The 26,002-nt window shown below is 36.9% G+C and overlaps 1 protein-coding gene across 2 annotated transcripts in view; it reads left to right on the top strand.

Moving 5' to 3' along the window:
* Positions 1-26,002, top strand: part of PTAC3 (plastid transcriptionally active 3) — a 285,319-nt gene that overhangs the window by 256,368 nt on the left and 2,949 nt on the right. For both annotated transcript variants that reach the window (XM_089808584.1, XM_089808583.1), the window contains exons 9-10: positions 24,482-24,938; positions 25,318-25,713. In XM_089808584.1, coding sequence (XP_089664710.1) covers positions 24,482-24,938; positions 25,318-25,713 — 853 coding nt within the window. The remainder of the gene's footprint in view (positions 1-24,481; positions 24,939-25,317; positions 25,714-26,002) is intronic.

Below are 26,002 nucleotides of genomic sequence, written 5' to 3'. Positions count from 1 at the left end.
AAAATTGATCCTATGTGAAAGGGATGCAAGTCATTGGTTTAGTTGATAAAAGGCTAATGGTTAATACATAATGTTTAACTAAAGCATAATAAACAAATCTCTCATATCAACTATTAGTGACTAAACTGGTCTTGATAAATCTTTGATTTCAACTATTAGTGACTAAACCCATGTTGATATAATCTTATGGCCGGAATATTCCATTGATGTCAACATATGCATATGTAATAAGGGCCACGGACATAGGTTTATCTCTTCCAGGAAGGACCTTATAGGGAGCACTCTAGAGAAGACGGAGAAGTGGCCGAGGATGATAATATAATTGATATTATTTCTTTCAACACCTAAATATCCTTAATGAAGATAGTTTTGTTGAGATTTGACACAACCATTCCCATGCAATTTACCTTCAATGGGGAATCAGAGATTATTATATTGATATCTTTAACATCATTGAGAACGACAAGTATGGCAAATTGATCCAATGTGAAAGAGATGCATGTCATTGGTTCAATTGATAAGAGGCTAATGGTTAATACATAATGTTTAACTAAAGCATAATATACAAATCTCTCATATCAATTATTAGTGACTAAACTGATCTTGATAAATCTGTGATATCAACTATTAGTGACTAAACCCATATTGATATAATCTTATGGCCGGAATATTCTGTTGATGTCAACATATGCACATGTAATAAGGGCCCCAAACATAAGTTATCTTTTCTAGGTTATAGGGAGCACTCCAGAGAAGATGGAGAAGTAGCCGAGGATGGTACTAGAATTGATATTATTTCTTTCAAGACCCAAATATCCTTAATTAAGACAGTTTTGTTGCGAGTTAACACAACCATTTCCATGCAATTTAACTTCAATGGGGAATCGCAAATTATTATATTAATATCTTAATCTCATTGGGAATGACAAGTATGGAAAATTGATGCTATGTGAAAGGGATGCATGTCATTGGTTTAGTTGATAAGAGGCTAATGGCTAATACATAATGTTTAACTAAACCATAATATACAAATCTCTCATATCAACTATTAGTGATTAAAACTAATCTTGATAAATCTGTGATATCAACTATTAGTGACTAAACCCATATTGATATAATCTTATGGCCGGAATATTCCATTGATCTCAACATATGCATATGTAATAAGGGCCTCGGACATAAGTTATCTCTTCCTGGTTATAGGGAGCACTCCAAAGAAGACGAAGAAGTGGCTGAGGATTGTACTAGAATTCATATTATTTCTTTCAAGACCCAAATATCCTTAATTAAGATAGTTTTGTTGAGAGTTAACACAACCACTCCCATGCGATTTAACTTCTATGGTGAAGCAAAGATTATTATATTGATATTTTTAATGTCATTGAGATCGACAAGTATGGAAAATTGATCCTATGTGAAAGGGATGCAAGCCATTGATTTAGTTGTGTTGGTAAACAGATTTTTCATTGTAAAAAAAATTGCCCAACGGAATGTATGTGGCAAACCGTTCGCAACAGTTGGATAGGCCCTTGGTATGCGGCCTTCCTCTGCGTTTAGAGGGGCAGCTCCCTCGTATGGTATAATTTTGAAGTTTTTAAATAAAAATGAAATCAAACTTTAAAAGATGAGAAAGCTCATGATGATGAATGCACCACACGACTTCACAACTTTCTTGAATTAACATAAACCGCTAATAACAACAATCAAGATCTACGCTTGATAATTATTACTAGCACAATGCTGATCCAAAGATTCATAAACATCTGCACAATGTTGTGAGAATGCTCACTGCAAAGAGAATCAACATTTCTAACAATTTAGATTCGAAAGAAGAGAACTCAAATTGCACGTTCCTTTATTTTCTTGCACCAAGAACCTAAGAGGAATTTCTGATTACAAAGACAAAATCTGTACACACTTTACAAGTATCATCTTATGATCAAAATTTTAGCATAGTGTTCCCTTTTCCTAAAATCCCAAAAAGTCCCTTTACAAAGCCAAAAAGATCCCTTTTATAGAGATGGAGGTTAAGAACTACCTCTTCCTGGTTAATAACTACTTCCCAAATACGTGATTTGGGTGAGGTTAATTAAACTCCACAAAATTAACCTATATGACTTGAAATTTGGACCTTAGATATTTTGAGAAGAAGATTGAATAATCAATCCTTATCGATCCCCTTGTGATCTTTAGATCATTTATCCAACGAAGACAAATTCTACTTAACAGTCATCTCCCTCATGGCTCTGAAGCGTGGCTCCTTATCTTCATATTTCTCCTTAAAATAAACATTCATATAATCACCAAACTAAAACTTGGAATAGTCATTGCCATTATTATCTTCCTTGACATCAGTCTTTGTCTTCACTGTAGGATAAATAATTGCAGAGTATGATGGGTTATAAAACGATGCCACTGATAAACGATTTCCATTCTCAGTGGGAATAATATGATGCCATGCACTCTTGTATCTTCCTCCACTTATGGCTTTCAACCGATGTCCAATGTCAATCACAATGGAATGTTAAATGGGTTGTACATCAATCCATTGCCCATTGCTGAGGACCTGTAAGCCAGGCACTTCATCGTCTTGGAAGAGAAGAGTGATGCCACTTGCATCTGTGTGAACACAAATACCCTTCATACGGTCTGCCCTTGGGCGTGGAGGATAATTGCTCACCTTGGTGCCGAAAAATGGCTTATCGTCACTTGCAAACACTTCTTTAAAATACCCTTTTTCAAGGCCAAGATTCATGCTTATTATCTCAAGCAAGGTCTTTTCCAGTTTGTATATCTCCTGTGAACCGCTCATGCTAGTGAAGAGTCAATCGACCAATATGGTGTCAAATGTCTTATATATTTCATCTACTTTGGATTACTCACAAAATAGGGCACTCATGATTCTTACTTGAGCTCCTCAATTGAATTATATATATATATACTCATACTCAATTTGGGTCACATTCTTTTCTCAAATGGAGAAACCCAATATCAAAAATCCTTTAATTTCAAGTGCAATGAATGGCAAGGAACTCCCACATCATTGAGTCAACCATCGGCCTTAATGACTCCAATATGATACAAGAAAGTCATAGGTTCATCGAGTATAATCCATAAAACCTTAATCCTTCTTTCATAGACTCGACCGATCATGCTCTTTGAAAGTTTGTTTCTTGACTATGAGAAAGAAGCAAATTTGTGGTGATCATCATAGTGCTAGACATCTCCATTTTTATGTCCCTTAATCCCATGTCTTCTGCATCACATTTGGTAACTGGCATTATATATCCAACGATAACCTCCACGTTTAATAAAACTAAGTATCCATGCTGTCGGGCCCTGTTTCGGTATCTTTGCGTGTTTGCTTAGTTGCCTCTAGATCTTCTTTTGATTTGGTAAATGATTAGGTACTTGTGTTTATATTTCAATCGACGCCCAATCTTAGAATCTTTCTTTGAGCATTTGCTGTGGACATTGGAAGCTAATGGGAATTTCCCTTATGCTTGTGCCCTGTATTCTAATTACATGTCGATCATGACACTTTCAACTGTAATAGATGAGTGAACTCTTCCTTTGAATTTTCCGCTATGGACACTGAGTTTGCCATCACATGATATTATTGGCATTTCTTCAAACATTTGGTGTACTACTACCACTATCCCAAGTTCTTCATGGAATGTCCACCTATATTTTACACTCCCATTTGAAGAAGGAAAGCTGCGGCTAAGAGTAAGGATCTTCCTTTATACAGCTTATGTACTTTGTCTTGGCTTGATTGAGGGTGGAAACTTGGATCAAATTTGCTCCTGTGCGTTATTTTTATTTGCCGCTGTTGCTAATCTCCACATTCTTTGTCTATGATTGGGCTGGTATTTGGTCAAACAATTGATGTATCACGAAGTAGATATCATGCTATACGTTTTCTTCCTTTCGTTTTCTCAATCTTCTTTATCATTATCCTACACACCGAGCTTGTGATGGGTTTCGCCTTCACTATCATTTGAACATTTTGTCACACAATCCTTGTTAATAGCTTATGCCTCTACAGTTTCCATGTGTTGAAGCTTTGCTAGATTATCTCCAATTGAATAGTTAGCAATAGCATTAGCCAGTGATCGAGCCTTTCAGTTCTCTTCTTTTACTAACATGATCAGAGAGGTTAATTAACTACCTCCAAAATACGTATTTTTGGGATTAACCCTAACGTTTTAAAAGGTTAATTTTTCAAGGGTATCTTAACCATTTTTTTTTTAGAAGGTTAATTTTGCAAGCATATCTTAACCAATTTTTTTTAGAAGGTTAATTTTGCAAGCACATCTTAACCATTTTTAAAAAAAGAGAGGTTAATGGTTAATGATGCAATTGAAAATATGTATTTTTAGTTCCTCCATTAACTTGCAACAACTTTTGACTTGGAAGTCAGATTTTGAAAATTGGAAGTGTTGGGCGGAGCTAGGAATGAGCCGGAGATATTGAAGGGCAAGATTTCTTAAAAACTCTAAAGGAAAGTGACAATTTTAATGCTTAAAATGAGGCTTATTCCGAAAATAACCATAGCTCAGAAAGGCAAGGATTGAGACAATTTTGATATCTTGGTAACAAGTTGATAAGAGGTTAATGGTTAATACATAATGTTAAACTAAAGCATAATATACAAATCTCTCATATCAGCTATTAGTGACCAAACCGATCTTGATAAATTTGTGATATTAACTATTAGTGACTAAATCCATATTGATATAATCTTATGGCCAAAATATTCCATTGATGTCAATATATGCATATGTAATAAGGATCCCAGACATAGGTTACCTCTTCTAGGAAAGACCTTATAGGGAGCTCTCCAGAGAAGGCGGAGAAGTAGCTGAGGATGGTACTAGATTTGATATTATTTCATTCACGACCCAAATATCCTTAGAAGGGTTAGTAATCCTGACTAGGAGATGTTTTTAAGATTGGGGTTAGGATAGAGGGTAGAATGGTATAGTTAGACATATTGTTGTTTAATTATGATATTTATTTTGCAAGTATTACTTGTCGCAAGCTAATGTGGACAGGGACACTACAGTGGTATTAGAGGATGATCTTGCCATCTTGTAGGGTTAAAGAGGATATAGGAAAATAATTCATACGAAAGACTAATGTGGAAAGACAGAACATTGGAAGAGGTTCAATCATAGTCACAACTAATAAAAAGTTAAATTAATAAATGAATAAATAGTAATAAGTTATATTATAATTTCTTATTTAATAAGGAAATAAAAATATGCAGTTAATTACACTGGAACAAAATAAAGTTTCCTTACTAAAATAGTATTTGATAATTTAAAATTAAATATAATCACAAATCAAATACGTTTACATCAAAAATATGTCAGAGATAAAGGGCCAAATATTATATTGACAATGAATATAATAAAAAAAAATAATATTCATAATCTGAAATGAAATAATTTAAATATTAAATAAATAATGAATTATGTCCTAATATTAGAATGCATGAGACACGGCTGAAACAGAACTTCTCCCATTAAACATATTGAGGACTTGAATTTCAATGACACATCATTGTACACATGGAGACATCAACAACTAAGTCATGTGTGACATGGCTGAAGGAGTGAACCCCCTATTTATGAAGCAACAATACTAATATAAAACAAAAATACAATAATGAAGATGTGAAAACTGGTATGACATCAAATTCCAAATAAATATTATTATCACTAATTTGGTGCTTAAAAACAATATGACTAAGTTATTATACGTATTATTGGTATCAATTAAACATTTAAACCCAAAATAAAGAGTGTGATACCAATTTGGGTGCAGCAATTAGACTTAATAATGAAGTGTGAGTTTTTAGGGATAGGAAATGCCTATGGGCTAGTGGCTTATCTTTCCAAAACTCCATATACCTAGACAGCCACATCGATCATAGACGGATATAAAATTTTCACCTTTTTTTACTTGATTTGGATCTTGATGTTCTTTAGAAAATGAAAGTCATATCACCCAAACACTAAAATATTTAAGAAATTGATGCAAATATAAAGGAGAATATATAGTTATAGAAGAAAAATCTGTCATACAAAAGAGAAATATATGCAGTGAGAAAAAAGAAGGCTGTGTATAGAAAAAATCATACAAACATAAGAGGAAGGATAGAGCAAATATAGAAGAAATAATTATGGTAGGTCTTTAAAGAGAAATATATAAGCAAATATGTGAAGAAGAGCGCACACAAAGTAAAAGAGAATATTGTTAGATTTGAAAAGATCATTTCTATCAGTTTGGTTATCATTGGAATATAAGGAAGGAGTTCGATATTTGTAAGTAGCATTTTATTATCATTCAACCTTATTTTGGTTATTTAATGATATCACAAGTTGATATTTTGCCATACCCAATAAAATCTTCCCAACCATGATAGGCAATAAACCAATAAATATGCATCCAATATTTGTCTTTATTGTCCTCCTCTGTGTCTGCTTGCCTGATAAAATGAACTTTGACATGCTAGGATGTGTGCCCGATGAGTAACCTGCCCGACTCTGTGTCTAATAAGACAAATCAATATCAACTTTATGGTGCCTGGTCAATAACCCGCCTATCTGTCTAATAAGACAAATGAATATCAATTTTATGCTGTTGTGCCATATAAACAATAGATTTTGTTCATTGCCCAAAAAACAAATATGCTGATAGTGTGTGTTCTTTCTTATTTGCTAAATGTGTTTAGTGGACATGAAAAATCTGATTCTTTCGAACTGATTCTTGAACCATTCACTACTTCAGTTTGTACTCATATCAAACTCACATATGTTTCTTTTTAAATTTGTTTTTATCTTCTTATTAGTGTTCTTGACACCAATGACATCAACAAACAAGTGGTATCAGAGGATGTTGTTACAGTTATTCTCTGCTGGAAGGTCTCACGATTGTGTGGGATTAATGACACTCTAGGGTAAGTTGAAAGTTGCTAAGTTTACTTGGCAAAACTTTTAGTTATAAAACATGCAAATGGACTGTCTATTAGAAGGTTTTATGGTGACTACAGGGAGGAGATTCCAAGAAAGACCCAATTATGTCTGATGAGGACTGAGATATTTTGGATAGAAAGGTACTTGGTAGTATTCGTTTATGCATGACACAATTGAGGGCAATTAACATTACAAAAGCTAAGACAATTGACAAGTTGATGGAAACATTGTATGAAAAGCCTTACGCTTTGAATAAGATGTCTTATGAAGCATTTATTTAATATGAAGAAGGTGAAAGGTGGGTTTGTTGCCAATCATTTAAATGAGCCTAATACGATTAACAATCAATTATCTTCGGTAAATGTCAATTTGATGAAGAAATTAAGGCTTTCGATTCTGTGTTCTTTGCTTGAAAGTTGGAATGATTGTTAATATCTCTTTTTTTGCTTCAAATACCCTAAAATTTGAAGATGGTGGTGTTGTTCTAAGTGAGAAAATTCATAGTAAGTGTTAAGGTGGATCTACATCACACAATTGTTTTGAATGCAGAAAGTAGGGGTAGATCAAAAGAGAAAACAATTCTGAAAATTGTGGGAAATTACGAGGAAAATCAAAGGGCAAGAGGTTTCAATCCTGAGGACCAAGAGATTGTCGGTACTTTAGGAAAATGGAATATCTTGGATGAAAATTTTTACCCAAATTTTTTTGTCAAACAATTTTCAGAATACAATAGATAGTTTTATATTAACCAAGCTCTCTATGTAAACTAACTTGACTAGTTCAATGTCATGTCCCCAAATTTTAATGTAATATTTTGATTAAATTAATTAATTAACTGGTCCCAAAATTTAAATAATATAAAGACCTTTAATTAGTTACTTTAATTAATTAATATGGGGCCCAAGTTAATATTTGTATTTGTAGTTCCGATTGATTTAATATATCTCAGACCTATTTTTATTTTAGTTTCCGTTCGTAAGTGTTGTCGTCGACTATCTTTGTATACCCTTAGAAAGGTTTCCCCGATGGGTATTTATGCATGACTTGTAGGTAGTCGTAGATATACAAGTCGTAGATATGCATTCTGATTATTTATTTTTGTAATGCGAATTTCCGTTGGGATTCTCTGTTGTTCGCTATTTTGGAAGTGAAAGATCTTCTCTACTTGGCTTATTTGGTTTTGGTGGGATTCAACCCTCACCATATTCCATTGCATGTAATACTTTGCTCGGATCTGGCAAGTCGAAGCACCATCTTTTGGCAATTATTAATTGAAGGTTGTTTGTGTTCAAATCTCTATTCTTGTTTGGCATTGTATAGCTTAAAGTGCAGATTTGAAATCATTCTTTTCCATACCTCCACTGTTTCTCACAACACTTTGTGCAATTAGCATACGACCTCCAAGCTAAGTCGTACCTCCTCCCACCAACCGTACGACCCCCATATATCCAACCATACAGCCTCCACCTACTCATCGTACGGACCCCATACTCCCTATCATATGGCTACACTACTGAGCACTGACTCGAAGGATTGATCGAAGCACTAACTTGAAGCACTGGCCTAAAGCACTGGCCACCCGAAGCATTGACCTGAAACACTGACTTGAAGCACTAACCTGGAGCACTGACCTGAAGCACTGGCCTGAAGCACTGACTTGAAGCACTGACCGAAGCACTGACTTGAAGCACTTACCCAAAGCATTGACCACTTGGAGCACACAACCAGACTACCTAGAGCATACTATGGGACTTCATAAGGAAACTCTAAAACAAAACATTACAGTGGCATCAGAGCATAAACCTTTCGGAAGCATCTCCAAAACTTTCGGGAACATTACTGAAACTGTTCAGGAGCATCTCTGAAACTTTTGGGAACATTACTGAAACTGTTTTGAACATTACAGTGGTATCAGAGTTGGTGATCTTGCCAGCCTGCTGAGATGATTGAGAGATTTTGGTACTTGGATCACACTATGGCCCAAACAATGATGGAGAGTGGTGGTTGAAGGCACTACGAAGGATTGGCAAAGAGCTCAGTAAGGGTGTTGATCTTCCATTAGATATATTGGAAGTTTGTTTGTGTCAGGTGAACCAATTACCTTCAAGATTTATACAAAGAATCCTCTTGCCGATTAAGGAGGCCTTAAGTCAACCCAGGCTTTTGAGACACCATGACAAGGATAAAAGATTGGCAGTTGCAGCATGTCTTAGTGAGGTCTTGAGAATTTTGGCTCCTAAAGCACCGCATGATGATAACACCATGATAGAGATATTGCAATTGATAGTTGACAGCTTTCAGAGTTTCAATGACTTTAGTAATGACCCTTTTGGTAGGAGATCGACAATATTAGACAATTGTGCAAATGTCAAAGTAACCTTCTCTTAGATCTTGAACTACAAAATCTGGTCCATGATATGTTCCATCACTTCTTGGTCACCATTAAGGAAGATCATGATACTAAGATTTCAGTTGCTATGGGGAGTCTTATGATTTCGCGCATTGAAGAGATGGATGAAATATCCCAACCCATCACATCTATGTTATGGGTTGTTCGCAATCTAGAATGTATTCCCTCTATAACAGCATGTAGATTGGTCAGTAATGTTTTCAAGCATTGTGAAGAAAAACTAATATCTCATTTGCACAATTGGGAGAAAATGGATGACAACGATAAGGGTGATGCTTTACACGAGGAGAATGAAGGCATGATTACAGGGCCGCTCCAAGAGGATTTGTTAAATCTTTCTACTACACCAACATGGGGAGAACACCAAAAAAAATGAAGAAGTTGCTTGCATGGATCTTGTGAAGACATGTATGGATCAAGTTGTGCCTATCACAGAATTTGTGCCCGAGGCTGTGTTTGTCTCGGAGGTTGTGTTTGTTGTCAAGGTTGTGTGTTTGTCACCAAAGCAATGTCCATCATCATGGTCTTGCCTATCTCTAAGGTTGTGTATCTCTCATTGTCATTGTGTCTATCATCGTTGTGCTCATCACCGATGCCGAGTTTATGTCCATCACCGTCATGTCCATCATTGTTGTGCCCATCACCGACGTCGAACTCGTCTTCGTCACCAACACCGAGTCTGTGTCCATTGTCAAGTTTGTATCCATTACTATCGTCGTGTCTGTCACCATCGTGTTCATCACTGTCGTGTTTGTCACCATTTTGTCTATTGCTGTCGTGTTTGTCATCATTGTGTCTGTCACCATCGTGTCCATCACCATTATGTCCGTCACCAACACCAAGTTCATAGTCGACACCGTCGTGTATGTCACCGACGTTGAGTTTGTGTCCGTCGTCTAGTTCGTGTCTGTCACCGTCTTGTTCATCACTGTTGTTCTGTCACCATCATGTCCATCATTGCCGTGTCCATCATTGCCATGTCCGTCATCGACGTCGAGTTCATGTCTATCATCGTCATGTCAATCACCGAGGCCAAGTTTGTGTCCATCACTGTCGTGTCCGTCACCAACGCCAAGTTCGTGTCCATCCATCGTGTTCGTCACCATTGTGTCTACCACTGTCGTGTTTGTCATTGTCATGTTCATCACCATCATGTCTATCATCATTGTGTTTGTCACCGTTGTGTTTGTTGCCATCGTGTCCATCACTGTCATGTCCGTCATCGACGCCAAGTTTGTGTCCAACACCGATGTGTCCATCATCGACGCCGAGTCCGTGTCTGTCGTCAAGTTCATGTCTGTCATTGTTGCCATGTCTATCATCGTCATGTTCATCATCGTCATCGAGTTTTTGTCCGTCACTGTCGTGTCCATCACCATCACATTCGTGTTCGTCGTTGAGTTTATATCCGTCACAGACGCCGAGTCTATGTCCATTGTCGAGTTCGTATCCATCACCATTGTGTCCATCACCGATGCTGAGTCCATATCCATCGCCGTAGTTGTGTCCGTCGATGGCATCATGGCTGTCTCCATCATCATTGTGTGTCCGTCATTGTGGTTGCATCGATCACAATAGCTATATTTGTCGCCAATTAGACATTGCTCATTGTCAAGGCTCTATCCATCATCAAGGCTTCAACCGGGGTTCTGTGTGCCATTGAGGTCTTATCTGCAGTTAAAATTTTATTTGTCGCCAAGGAACTCTTTGTTGAGGTTTTTTCTGAGGCTTCCATCATCATGACACTCTTCACTGAAGCTTCTGTCATTGAGGTACTCATAGTCGAGATCCCCTTTGTTGACATTCTCACCATTGAAGCTCTCTTCATCAAAGTTTCATCCGTCAAGAATATAATAGTGATTGTCATGGTTGTGTCAGTGGGTAAGTTTGTGCCAGCATCAACATCTGTGTGCATGACAACACCCAAAGAGAATTTTGAACATAATGATATGAAAGATTTCATCAATTTGTGTCATTGGGATCCTGGTGAAGGATACGACAATGTTTATATCAGAGTGGCACAATGGATGCTTAATGACAGTGGGGTGTGTTGTGAGGTTCTCACACAATTGCCCCAAAATTTTGGGGACCCCTTTTTTCGATCACCTTGGCAAATTTTTTTGAGGTTTTCTAAAAAATTTTGATTTGATTTTTTTGAAAACTTTAAGTCTTGGACACCTTCGGGCCAAAAGGGAGAGGGTTAGATTCATTTTCACCCAGTTTCAACTTGATTTTTCAGAACAACCAATTTCATCCTTAGCCCAGACAAATTTCAAAGAGCAACACTTGACAGGATAAAATTGTAGATTTTGTACTTAGACGATTTCTTTTGAAAATTTGGATATAATTGTGTAAATTTAGATAATTTTCAAAAAATGAAATTTTGTTAGATTTGAGTTTCTTGGAAAATCTTGAATTTCTTTGGTGAGAAAAAAATTTCTTTTGTGAAGATGAAATTAAATTGCAAAATCAATTTTAGACTCGGAGTGATTTTATTTTCGTCAAAAATTTAAATTGCTTGGCTAAATCAATTTGAATTGAATTGCAAAAATTGGCTTTCAATGGATTAAAATTGCCTTGAAAATTTTTAAGCCTTTAATGAAATTGGTAATTTGATATTGAAAAAATGGCTTTTGGCTAGCCAAAATCCGATTTTAATGACATTAATTGCTAAATCATTATTAAACAGAAACATTTAGCATCTCCAAGGCATTATTTACTTTCTTTTTGCAATTTTGGTCTAATTGGTAATTAAAAACAAAATATTTCATCTTGGTAAAGTTAATTTCGGGCTAAGCATTTAATTGGGGGCTAGTTTTGTGTTCTAATTAATTTATTTTTTGCTCCCAGGGTCCCAATCGACCAGCTAGGAAGGATGAGCAAGTAGGGTATAAGAGGAAACTCTTTCCCCTTTTCTCCTCATTCCTCACTCCTCTTTGGTGCTTAGGCAATGTTTGGCTAAGGGCAGATTTTCTCTTCTTTGAGCAATTTTCCTAAGGCAGATTGGTATCTTCTTTGGGCGATTTTTCCAGCTAGTGCAGATTGGCATTATTGTTGGCAAATTTCTTCATGGTAGAGATCTCTATGTTTGGCGATTTTCCATGATTTAGGCCAGATCTGCACCATTGGTAATTTTTCATGATTAAAGGCAAATTTTCCATGATTGGCAATTTTTTCTAATGCAGATCAGACTTCCTATTCTTGGCAATTTGTTTTAGCAAGGGGAAACGTTTTCAGAATTGCAAAGTTGGAGGGCAGATTGGTTGTTATTCAAGTCTGATTTTGTATTTGCTAGAGGGCTGTGATTTTCTTTCCATGCCCTAGCTGATTTTTGAGGTCTGATTTTATATCTTCTGAGGGCTGCAATTTTCTCCCAAGCTTGGATGATTTTCCTTGGAGGAAGAAACAAGGAGTAAAGTTTGATTTGTAGCATGCGCATGGACAATTTCAAGTGTGCTAAATTCTGATTTTTCTAGCTAGGGGCTCAAGATTTGCAAGGGATTTGAAGCTCTTTAAGTCTAATCCTAAATTTCTAAAAGAAGACCCAGCTATTGATAAAGGTAACTTTAAAATCATTTAGAGTTGAAAGGGGTCCTTAAGCTGATTTTTCTCTTTTGTTCTTGTCTAGATATTGTCTCCCTTGGTTCTTCTTGCATTCATCATCCACCACTTCATCATCCTATCATAGGTTGAATTTTGGAGATTGATAATTGTAAAATCCATGATAGGACATTTGAAGAGGCAGAATTAAGCTAGACCACCCTCAGTATTGGAGAGGGAGATATAAGTGTAGTCCATCCTAAGGCAAAGGCGAGGCACAAATAAGTGGTAGTCCCACCCCTAAGTTGAAGATTGAAGCTTGATAAGTGTAGTGATAGGGCATTTGGCGAGGCAGAAATAAGTGTAGAATCTATCGAGAGAAAGAAGGTTGGAGATTGATAAGGGTAGTCCATATCACTTAGAACGAAAGGGCAGAAATAAGTGTTTAGGATGGGAGATGTTAGTGCAAGCAAAAACCCTAAGGGAACAAACACTAAGAAAGACAAAGAGGATATGATGCCCAAAACAACTTTTTTTTCGAAAATGAGGCGAATAACCGATACCAATGTCGAAATAGTAAATATGCTATAGGTAAAGGATAGACTAAAGGATGGATCCCCCTTGGCAAAGAAGATATACAGGAGCGGAATTGTACACGCAATAGCTTTTCCTCCCACATTGCCTTGTCCAGAGTTGGTTATGGAGTGCGCATCCAGATTTGATTTGATCAGTAAGTCCATCATTTTTGATGAAGGGAAGAGGGTGTTGGTCAATATTGGCGAACAAGCGATTGAAGAAGCATTTAACATTCCCCAGTACAAGAGCATGACAGTGGTGATGATGGATCAGGCAGCCAAATCATTTCAGGATAACTAGGAGGCCTATTTCACACATCTAAAGCAGAATTGGCTGCACAAGGGAAAGAAAGGCATAACCAGGTCATCAAAGCTTACAGTGGCGGACTTCAAATAAAAAAATGGAGATCTCATTGTGCTTCTCAGCCGGATCATGGGCCTAGCTCAAGGTATGCAATTCGAAAATTGGATGTACTTCTTTATTGATGAAATTGAAAAAGGAAAAAGAAGATTTGATTGGGCTAGGATCATAAGTGAGAACCTAGAGTTGCAACTTAGAACCATACAAAACCAAAAGCAATTCTACATGGGATCCTATATGTTTGACCTAATTGCTAGATTGTACAAGAGTCTGAGACTTAAGGCCTTTGGAGAAGTTGGTAGTGGGCCAGGGAAATATTTGGTGCATGAATGCTATCCTCAGCTTGATTTGCACAACAACAAAAATTATGTAATAGGCCACCCTATTTTGAGCTTGTTTTTGAATCCGTTAACTTGTAAAAATTTTGTCAAACAATTTGCATGCAATTTGGTAGCTGAGGTTTCTGATTTGTATCTTTCCAATATGGATGAAATGTTTGTTGATATAAAACTATTGCTTACAGTTACTTTCAATAATAAATAATTAATTAACAAGATAAATACTTAAAGAGTTACATCAACATAACTTCAGTTCAATTTTTTTTAAAGCTTCCAACATTCAGATTTATCTCTGAAATTTGCATTACAAAATAGAGTATCAAACAATTGCAAGCTTGGTAATTACCAATGTAAGATTCACACCGGTTTGACAAGAATGTAACAGTTACTCACAAGAAACAGCTCCAACAATAGTTCCAAATTCAATGACATCTCCTTCCAAGCAACAACAGATCTCTTTGATAATGTTCAAACTCCAGACCTAGTCGTACTAGTTCTGTGTGTTGTCAGACGCCTCTATGTAGTCACTAGTCAGCCACAACACTGATTTGCAACCCCTCCCAAATAAACACAAATTATTTACTAGCAGTCTATCATCAACCCAACCCTTATTCCTTCAAATCGAACTCCCAGGGAACTAACAATCTCCTTCAAATAAAATATCAAATACCTCACAATCTGATATCCAAGAAGATAGCAATTACTGTAGCCGTGTCAATACAGCTTAGCACTGTAGCTCGACATTGTAGCTCAGGCACAAACCCAGCCACGCTAAATGATGCCTTCAACAGAGACGTCCAATAACATGTACAACAGCTTGGGAAATACTATTAACTTCGAATTATCAGCAACCCAGATTTATAATTTGGCTCTTCATCCCTGACTACCAAAACCCGGACTCTTCCTGGCACAGTAAAACTCGACCAAATAGAGAATAGATATCAATAAAAATTACCTTGAAGTTCTAACACAAATCTCAAGACCATGTCTTTCAATGGCGTCAAGATTGATAGCACAGAGGGTTTACGTCCTCCAAGCCCAAGGAGAAAATCTCCACAATCGCCAAATTCACATAATATCCAAGCATGCCCCAAATGAGAGCTATCCTCTTTCTTTTAACCCTTCCTCACTAGTTCTACGCTTCCCTCTTGCCAATGTGGGATAATACATGAGTTTTAATGTTACTTTTCCCTTCTACGAATGCCCATGTATGTACTTTAAAAGGGGGAACTTGATTTTTATAAAGTGACTTTATGAAACATTATAATATTTAATTTAAATAGTCACTTTTATCGTTATAACTTCAAACATTAAAATAATATACCAAATAAATTCGGAATCCCACATATAATAGCTCATCGGAAAGAGCTTGACAAAATACATCTCATCCTGCCACCGAAAAAATGAAGGCCTGCATCCCCTGTTGGCTTACTAAAAATAGTAAGTCCTCCCTGAAACCCAACAAATGAACTCCATTTGGCTTGTAATTAAATTTGACTAGGCCAAATAACCTCAAGATCCCATTTGAAGTCTTGGTTAGCCCTCGGGACCATGAAGGAATGGGCTAATGACAACATATATCCAAATTGGCTAAGCGGGGGACATTATAGATTACAAGATGTTTTGTGATGCCTTCGCCATAAAGACAGTGGACACCTACTAAGAGACTCTCATCGGAAGCAAAAGCAAAGATAAAGAAGTATGGGAGTTGGTTTATCCAATTTTCGCAATTCACCTACATTAGAGTAGCAGGGAGTACAGTTTGTCCCAAGAGGCTTTCAAGATACCCACTCGACAAGGTAGTTTTGATGGAATTGGCAAGGCAACTTGAGCATTATGACAGAATAATGAGAGTCGAAGGTAAGACAGGGATTACCTTCTCATTCGGAATTGGAAATGATAGTTGCCCCAATCGGGTCGCCTTTGCAGCTACGAAGAAAGAATTGGAATGGTATCATCTAGGATGGTACAGAGCAAGGCAAGGATTCGATCCTAATGGTCTTATCAAGGTATCTCATGGAAATGCGTTTAAACATGTTCCCACTATAGAGGACTTTTGGGCCAATGCCAAGGATGACTTTCATGTGAGAAAGCTAGCTTTCTCAAGGTTGTCAGTGAACATGACGAGAGATATCAAATGGAGAGGCATTGATATTCCCGATCAACTGGAAGATGATGGAAATGTGTTAAGAGAAGATTATAATATAGTGGAAGGAATAGAGTTGAATCCAGTAGATTGGGATGATCATCGGGATCCTTCCTTGGAGACAACTACAAGAGTAGTTGATTTGTATACTAAGTCATGGTATAATGAAAGATTAAGGAAACTACAAAGTCAAAGGATCCCCCTTACTTATGAGAAGATGGAGACGAAAGAAGGTCTAGCAGAATCAGTCGAATGAAAGGGTGAAGGAAGTAGTCGGCAACAAGAAACAATTAGAAGCAAGGAGAGAGCTTTGGAGGTTGAGAAGAGCAAAGAACATTCAGAACCTCTAGTCAAGAGACATCATGCAACACTGTCAAGGGAAAATATAATTGAGGCTAGAAGCCAAGAAGTCAATTCAAGTGATAAAGGGGCCGCGATAGAGGTAAGCTCTAATTCAGAATCAAGTGGCTACAGTGAGAGCACCGAGTACTCTCCTCTATCAAAAAACCAACATGGCAGTTACTAGTGAAGAAGGAGATGGGGCGATTGATATTGAGGCAATAAGTTAGGCACCTGAGGCTGTTGGTGATGCTCTGTTACTTGAACTGAATCCAGATTTGGAGAGATGCACCGCACCACTGTGGTTAAGGAAAATGCTTATGCCAAGAGGCGAGGTAGTGACTGCCCAAATAGCGGAACACATCCAAGGATTAATAGAAAAGGGTGATAGCGAGAACCAGAAACAAATGGTTCAGATTGCTATACCAATAGTGAACAAGGCAATGGATGAGATTGTGGCCTAGGAATATGAGATAGTGGAACACAACTTGGGAAGAAACACGGATGATATGGAATGTGAAGAGATCCAAGAGGGTGTAGCTTCAATCAGAGAAAGGTTGAAGAAGGCAAATGAAAGGATCATAAAGTTGGAGGCCGAGAACAAATATTGGAGAGATTGCCAGCCTATCCAACAATTGCACCAGGCAACCCTTCCTCAAGACAGCGGGAGCAACCTAGAAGAAGAAATATCAGCTCAACTACATGAAGTCAAGGACTGGATCCATGATACAATCCAAGATGGGAAAAATTTCTTGCCTTCATCTCGACATTTCGGTCATTAGTGACTACTAGAAACAAGTTTGGAATATTTGAGGAGTGGAAGGATTTCCTTCCAGTCAAGGATTTGGCTATTCCTAGGCTACAGGCATTCATTAGGCTTCCAGAGGCATATTTGGAGAGGGCCAAGTTGGTTGATGAGAGAGGATTGAGTATGGTTGAATCTTGGTTTGTCACCTTGACTACCAGAGTGAGAACACTTGAGGAGATATAGAAGGTAGTTGCACAACACAGCCCAAACGTCAACACTTCCATTTCAACCATGATGAGCGACGTTGGGGTTGCGCTTGATTTTGAAGACATCAGAGAAGAAGACATTGATGAGACAAGACTTGGATCAAGATTGGAGGAGTTAGGAAAGGTTGCTATCAAGAAGAAACATTTGGGCACCCTTTCCTCCCACAATGCCTTTATTGGATTTGCAAAAGAGTATGAGGACCATGAGAAGACACCACAAATAGCAAGTAGCATGATGAAATCAGTTGAGCTCAAGATAAAGCATACACCTAGTCCTCCCATGGAAGTAGTCAATGAAAGGCTAGCTAAATTCATTGCCTTAGCTAAAAGAATGAAAGAAAAAGGGAGAGTTATATTAGAAGATCATTTGATGTAAGCCCAAGTGGCAATTTCTCTTTCTTCTAGGATAGGACAAGTGTCTAATTTGGATTGGCCACTATTTTGGTGCCTTCTCATTGGTTGCCACTTTTCCACTTTTTTCATTCATCCATTGATGAGGTGGCATCTTCTCATTCGCTGATGGGTGGCAACCCAAATTAGGGTTTCTAGGATTCAATCTAGATCATCGGTTTTGCCTCTTTATCTCTAGCATCGGTTGTATATTTTGGCCTCTATATAAGGCGATTTGCTCTCATTTGTAATGGTTGGAGAAAATTGTTGCAGAGATAATGCCAAAATTCGCTATTTCTTTCTCATTGTTGTGACTTGCATGATAATTAAGAGCCTTTGGTATTATTGCATGGTTTCTACTTACAAACAGTTAGAGTAAAATTTCCTTTTAAGTTGTTAAAGTTGGTTGCATTTCAAGTTGTTAAGTAAGAGTAAAGTAGATGAATAGTTGCAGCATTAGTAGATGTTTGATAGGGATCAATACTAGATCACTAGCACCCTAGCGGCTTGTTGGGAAGCCTTTTGTGGTAAACTAGTTTATTTTCCTTTGAATCATTGCATCTATGGAGGTGGAGCTGTTGGTTAACTTTCATTAGATTCGATCCCAGTCCATTTGCTAATCTTCCATCCATAGGAGTAGGAGTAGGATAGCAAGTAGTTTAGGACTTAGAATTTTGAAGAAGAGAGTTAGAAAGATACCAGTCATAAGAACCATTCACCCTCCACCACTATCACTTTCCCACCAACATCATCTAACATTCACACTGAATCACCATCTCCATCATCCCACCAAAGTCCAAGTCATCCTCAACAATTAGCGTAAGGCTGCCTATGTGATTACCAACAAATCACATCGATAAATTGAGTGAGTATCCACAGGTGGAAGGAACATTGGAGTTATTCTTTTGTCCTAGAGCATTAACTTTTCAAGAGAGGAACTATGTGTTTGATACTCCGTATCAGATATTCAATTGCTAATATGTTATTTGGTATAAAAACTGACATCAACAAGGTGCAAGGGAGGTTTGATGACAATTCACTCATTTCGCTTGCGTGTTTGGTTTGGGATCCTAGTGACTCAGGATATGATAATATTTATATTAGAGCGGCACAAAAAAAGTTTGATACAATGTGGTGTTGTATAGGATTGATGTCATTTCACTTGTCTTGCCTGTGCGTATGATTTGGGACCCTAGAGTTGTTGGTGTTTCCTCAGATGACGGATTGCTTGAGGGCAAGCAATCTTTGGGCAGCGAGGATTTGTCATGCCTCCAAATTTTAATGTAATTTTTTAATTAAATTAATTAATTAACTGGTCTCAGAATTTAAATAATATAAGGACCTTTAATTAGTTTAATTAATTAATATGGGGTCCAAGTTAATATTTGTATTTGTGGTTTTGATTGATTTAATATATTTTGGACCTATTTTTATTTTAGTTTCTGTTGGTAATTGTTGCCGTCAGCTATCTTTGTACACCCTTGGAAAGGATTTCCCCGACTAGTATTTAAGCACGGCTTGTAGGTAGTCGTAGATATGCATTCTGATTATTTAGTTTTGTACTATGAATTCCCGTTGGGATTCTCTATTGTTCGTTATTTCGGAAGTGAAAGATCTTCTCTACTTGGCTTATTCGGTTTCAGTGGGATTCAACCCTCATCCTACTTCGTTGCATGTAATACTTCGCTCGAATCTGGCAAGTTGGAGCGCCATCTTTTGACAATATTATTTGAAGGTTGTTTGTGTTCGAATTTCTATTCTTGTTTGGCATTGTATAGTTTAAAGTGCAGATTTGAAATCATTCTTTTCTGTACCTCCTTTGTTTCTCACAACACTTTGCACAATTATTGTATGACCTCCAAGCTAAGCCATACCTCCTCCTAACCAACTGTATGGCCTCCATATACCCAACCGTACGACCTACACCTGCTCATTGTACGAACCCCATAGTCCCTACCGTCCAGCTACACTGCTAAGCAGTGACCTGAAGCACTGAAGAACTACCTGAAGCACTAGCCACCCAAAGCACTGGCCACCCGAAGCACTAACCCGAAGCATTGACCTAAAGCACTTCCCTGAAGCACTGACCTGAAGCACTAGCCACCCGAAGCACTGGCCCGAAACACTGACCCGAAGCATTGACCCGAAGCATTGACCGAAGCACTGACCCGAAGCATTGGCCACTCAAAGCACTAAGGGAGAACTACTTGAAGCACTGGCCACCCGAAGCACTGAGAGATACTACTTGGAACACACAACCAGACTATTTGAAGCACACGACAAGACTACCTAGAGCATATTACAAGACTTCATAAGGGAACTCTAGAACAAAACATTACAATGGTATCAGAGTAGAAACCTTCGGGAGCATCTCTATAACTTTCGGGAACATTACCGAAACTATTCGGAACATTACATTCAAGTCAGATTGCTCCTATCACTGGAGTGCCACAGTGTTATCCAAGCATCTAGTGCTAATCGAGTAATAGTGTCACCTGAGCTCACTGTATTGCCCGAGCATTAGCAGAACATCAAGTGCACAATATTGCCCAAGCATCAGTTTTTGGGCCGACCTAAAGGTATAACCTGATTATTATGAAAATACCTATTGTGGAAGCTGACTTGATATAAAGTTATTGTTTGAAGGGTATATAAGGAAGACAAATTCATTTGTCTAAGTGTGGAATATGTAAGTAGTTAAATGTGAGACATATATGAAGACAAGGAGTGAATATGGAGCAGATTAAGTGAGCAGGCTACATGGCAATATAAAGGGCAGAGCAGAGACTCGTCCATCATAGTAAGGTGATCATATTATTCAAAGGATTTATTTCAGCAAATCAAGTTGCAAAGAAAAGATCATCCTGTTGATTCATCCTAATAGGTGCATCAATCAAATCCTTTAATCAGGTGGACCTAACAATTCTTTGTAGAATCTCTTAGCAGAGTACATACTTTATTATATTGTAAAATTCTTTCAGAAGGTGGACCTAATAGTCCTTCATACTCCTAACAGAGTAGATCACCAAAAGTGACCAACTATAAGCCCTAACAAGCCAACTTTATTACTGCAGTAGTTTGTGGGTGTCATCCCCATCCTAGTTTTACCTTCTACTTTGAGAGTTTCTACGTTACCATATCTTGTGTCAAAGTGATATGGTGTTGATTTTTTATTGCTTTATGTTCATGCATGGAAATAGATTAGATAATCTAAAGGAGTAAGATAGAAGTTATCTTTGTGAGAAAAGTTTAAGTGGTTCCTAATTCGCAGTCACTTGCTTGTCATTACATTTTGAACAAAAACATCCTAGTGAGTTGAATAGAGAGGCTAGATACAATTTGATGGTGCAAGTTCGAACTCCTTTTATTGGATGTGAAGAATCATCCCCAATTGTTAATTAGTTTTTTCTATCATAGTATCCAAGTGTTCTTTGAAACCTGTGACGTGTCTTGATGAACCACTATTAATCACCCTAGTATTAAGTTTGTTTGATACTTGGCTTGATAATGCCAAGTAGAAAACAAATTTCTTAGAATCATCTTCTATATTTGTTTTTCCAACCTTAGCAAAAGACGTTTGTTTCTATGTTCTGTCATGACACTTGATTGCATAGTGTCCATATTGATCACATCGAAAACATTGAACTTGAGAAACATCTTTCATTTGCTTGTATAAACCCTTTCCATGAAAATTTCTCTTTCTTTTGAAATTCTTCTTCTTACCTTTCTTATGAGAATTAGTGTTTGAACAATCAAATGTCCTCATCTGTAGGGTTTTGTTTGTTTCTTTTTGTCATCTGTTGAGTTCTTGTAGACAGTTAGATCTTAACCGATTGAATAATGGGAGTTTTGATCTTGGACTTATTCCTTAAACAAATGACTCTCATGAATTTGGTAGGCCACCTAAAGCTATTAGTGTTAACTCTTTGCTGTTAATTTCATATCCAATAGTTAACAGTTTATACCTTAGCTCAGTGGTTCTCATGAAATATGCATTGATGGATTCTCCTTTGTTCATGCGTATGTGATTAATTTGCCTGTTGAGTGCAAGGTTTCTGCTAGTGTTATTTATTTCAAATGTGCTTTCAAGGGATTTGAACATAAGGTATGCAATCTCCTGTTTTGCCAATATAGGTATTATATGATCCCTAATAGCAAATGTCCTCATCTGTAGGGTTTTGTTTGTTTCTTTTTGTCATCTGTTGAGTTCTTGTAGACAGTTAGATCTTAACCGATTGAATAATGGGAGTTTTGATCTTGGACTTATTCCTTAAACAAATGACTCTCATGAATTTGGTAGGCCACCTAAAGCTATTAGTGTTAACTCTTTGCTATTAATTTCATATCCAATAGTTGACAGTTTATACCTTAGCTCAGTGGTTCTCATGAAATATGCATTGATGGATTCTCCTTTGTTCGTGCATATGTGATTAATTTGCCTGTTGAGTGCAAGGTTTTTGCTAGTGTTATTTATTTCAAATGTGCTTTCAAGGGATTTGAACATAAGGTATGCAATCTCCTGTTTTGCCAATATAGGTATTATATTATCCCTAATAACAAATGTCCTCATCTGTAGGGTTTTGTTTGTTTCTTTTTGTCATCTGTCGAGTTCTTGTAGACAGTCGGATCTTAACCGATTGAATTATGGGAGTTTTGATCTTGGACTTATTCCTTAAACAAATGACTCTCATGAATTTGGTAGGCCACCTAAAGCTATTAGTGTTAACTCTTTGCTATTAATTTCATATCCAATAGTTGACAGTTTATACCTTAGCTCAGTGGTTCTCATGAAATATGCATTGATGTATTCTCCTTTGTTCATGCGTGTGTGATTAATTTCCCTGTTGAGTGCAAGGTTTCTTCTAGTGTTATTTATTTCAAATGTGCTTTCAAGGGATTTGAACATAAGGTATGCAATCTCTTATTTTGCCAATATAGGTATTATATGATCCCTAATAGCAAATGTCCTCATCTGTAGGGTTTCGTTTGTTTCTTTTTGTCATCTGTCGAGTTCTTGTAGACAGTCAGATCTTAACCGATTGAATTATGAGAGTTTTGATCTTGGACTTATTCCTTAAACAAATGACTCTCATGAATTTGGTAGGCCACCTTAAGCTATTAGTGTTAACTCTTTGCTATCAATTTCATATCCAATAGTTGACAGTTTATACCTTAGCTCAGTGGTTCTCATGAAATATGCATTGATGGATTCTCCTTTGTTCATGCTTATGTGATTAATTTGCCTGTTGAGTGCAAGGTTTCTGCTAGTGTTATTTATTTCAAATGTGCTTTCAAGGGATTTGAACATAAGGTATGCAATCTCCTGTTTTGCCAATATAGGTATTATATGATTCCTAATAGCATCAACTATTAGTTTCATGGCTTTTTCGTTATTCTCAATCCATTGAGATTTCTTTGGTTCATTCTCAGATTTTGTCTTCTTATCCTTCACAGATGAGTCTAACTTATTTTCTTTTAGTATCATCATAATTCTTAACTCCCATGATGTGAAGTTGTTTACACCTTCAAGATGATCCTCCAATCTGACCAGGTTTGACATTATGAAGAATGAGATGTGACTGCAATATCAAGAGAGAGTAATCTGATTTCTGAAATTTAATCAGATCTTCCTTAGCAAGACTGATAACATGTAAATGTAGATTAAATTTCTATCAGATTTAGTGTGATGAATGTCTTTATGTTTTAGAATCGAATGGTTACTAATCTCTGAATTGTTATATGCAGATTTAAATCAGAAATGTGGATCTTGATCTTGTACCAAATGTAGAAGTGATGCTAGTTTAGTATTTACAAATGCTGAATATAGCAAGTCTGCTACAATGCTGATATTGCTCATTTATCAATTTCGATGTTTCTAGGCAGGTCAATTCAAGGTTATATATATTATTTCAATGGGTATGTCCTGGAATGGAGACACGTCCATTCAGGACATGTCCTCCAATATGAAACAGTTCATTACAAAGAAGAGACCCGATCATAATCGGGATTAGTCAAGACTGCATTCTTAACTAAAATAATATACAAGTATGAGATCGCTGAACATGGAGAGATTAATCAGGCTTAATCTGATTCAATATCATCTGCAATCAATAAAGATAGAACATGAAATATTCATAGTTAATCTGTACGAACAGATTTGCCAATATACTGGGATTTACAATTATGATCTGGAAGTAAAGAGTGATGAATAGTTTTCAATCTATGTTTCTATATATATATATATATATATCATTCATGTATCTGACCATAGCTATTATACTTGAACACTTCTGATTCTCTTTTCCAGATAAAGAAATAGACATTTAGTACATAGTCTTTTGTTTTTGAATAAAAATGCATCATAATAACTTTCATGATTGTGCAGGTATATTGCAGAGGGGGGTTTAACAGGTGAAAGAAAGAGGTGGGTACCACGTGGACGTCCTCTTGATCCAGATCTTGAAGGGTTTATCTACCCGCATTCACAAATATCATATAAAGAACGTTGCACTCAGAATTTAAAAACATACAATATAAGGCTCCTGACGAAGCTGCTGAATGAAGGAGAAGGTGCCTTAGGTGTACATGTGACAAAACAGAATTTTTATAGATTGTATAAGAAGATGCAGGAGGATATAGTTGGCTATGATATAGCTGAACGAAGGCCTAAAGCTGCCAGCAAAATGTTGGTATCTGAGTTAAAAGAGGAACTGGAGGCTCAAGGTGAGCCTGCACATGGAAATAGGCAAGAGCTTTATCAGAGAGTGCAGAAAAAGAGGAGGATAAACAGATCAAAAGGCATACCTCTTTGGCTCCCACCAGTTGAGATTGACGAAAGTGAGGTGATTAAGAATGTATCTTTATAGGTTTGAGATATAGAATTCTAATTACTTTGTATTCACATTGTTTGCATTTCTTACCACTAATGCCATGAGACATTTAGCAAATAAATAGATGTGTAAGAGTTCCCTGAATAGAGCTCCTGTGATTGTGTATTGTGTAGTTCATCCAGCCTGACTTCTAATGTTTTATGTATATTTTACATGCAAGACTTTGATTTGATACCTTCATTCTTGTTTGTGATGAAGTTATGCTATCACATATTTACCAAGGGTTGTGGCCGATTAGAATGAGAAGCTTGTAGAGTTTATGAAATCTTAACATTAGAGAGTTCATCTGCTTCATGCATATTTGGGTTGAGAGGATCATTTGTTTTTTCAGGTGGATGATGAACTTGAAGACTTAATTTCTAAACTACAGGCAAGCTATGCAAAGGAAGACACAGAATTTTGGAGGAATCGTTTTAGGCGCTTTACAGGTGAAATTGTGGATGATGGAGACCAAGTTGAAAAAGAAGCTGCAAGTCCTGTGCTTTCAGATGATCTGGTTGAGAATGTGAGTGACCATGATGGTGATGAGGATGAGAACGCGAGTGACCAGGATGGAGATGAGGATAAAGGTGGCAAAGATGAACATGAGGAAGAAGCAGTAGATGATTCTGTAGTGGATCTAAGGAAGTTGTCACCTATGCTGATTAGTCAAAAACTATCCGATGATGGACAGAACGAAGAAGAAGAATCCAAAACAGAGCATCCAGAAGAGATTGAACTGATATCGGTAGCTGCACAAAACTGATATGCATTTACCTAATATCGAGATAGTATAATGATGCTAACATGCCATTTCGTGTTTTATTATTTTAAGTGAAAGCCTGATATGCTTGTGTTACTATTAAAGTTGAGATAATACATGATGTTGTATTTAATGAATTTCTGACACTTCATCTAGAAACACAATTAGATGCAAATCATCTCCAAACAAATTAAATAGATGGCAACATTGAATGTGAAGAGATTTGTTAGTTGATTATGATACTGTTTATTAACTAACCTAGTCGGTCTACTCC

Source organism: Cupressus sempervirens, chromosome 11 (assembly GCF_028749045.1).
Source record: "Cupressus sempervirens isolate cs-2001-9-10 chromosome 11, ASM2874904v1, whole genome shotgun sequence".
In the NCBI taxonomy this organism is placed as follows: domain Eukaryota; kingdom Viridiplantae; phylum Streptophyta; class Pinopsida; order Cupressales; family Cupressaceae; genus Cupressus; species Cupressus sempervirens.
The sequence above is the reverse complement of the archived record's forward strand: the minus strand, read 5'-3'. Positions and strand labels throughout refer to the sequence as shown.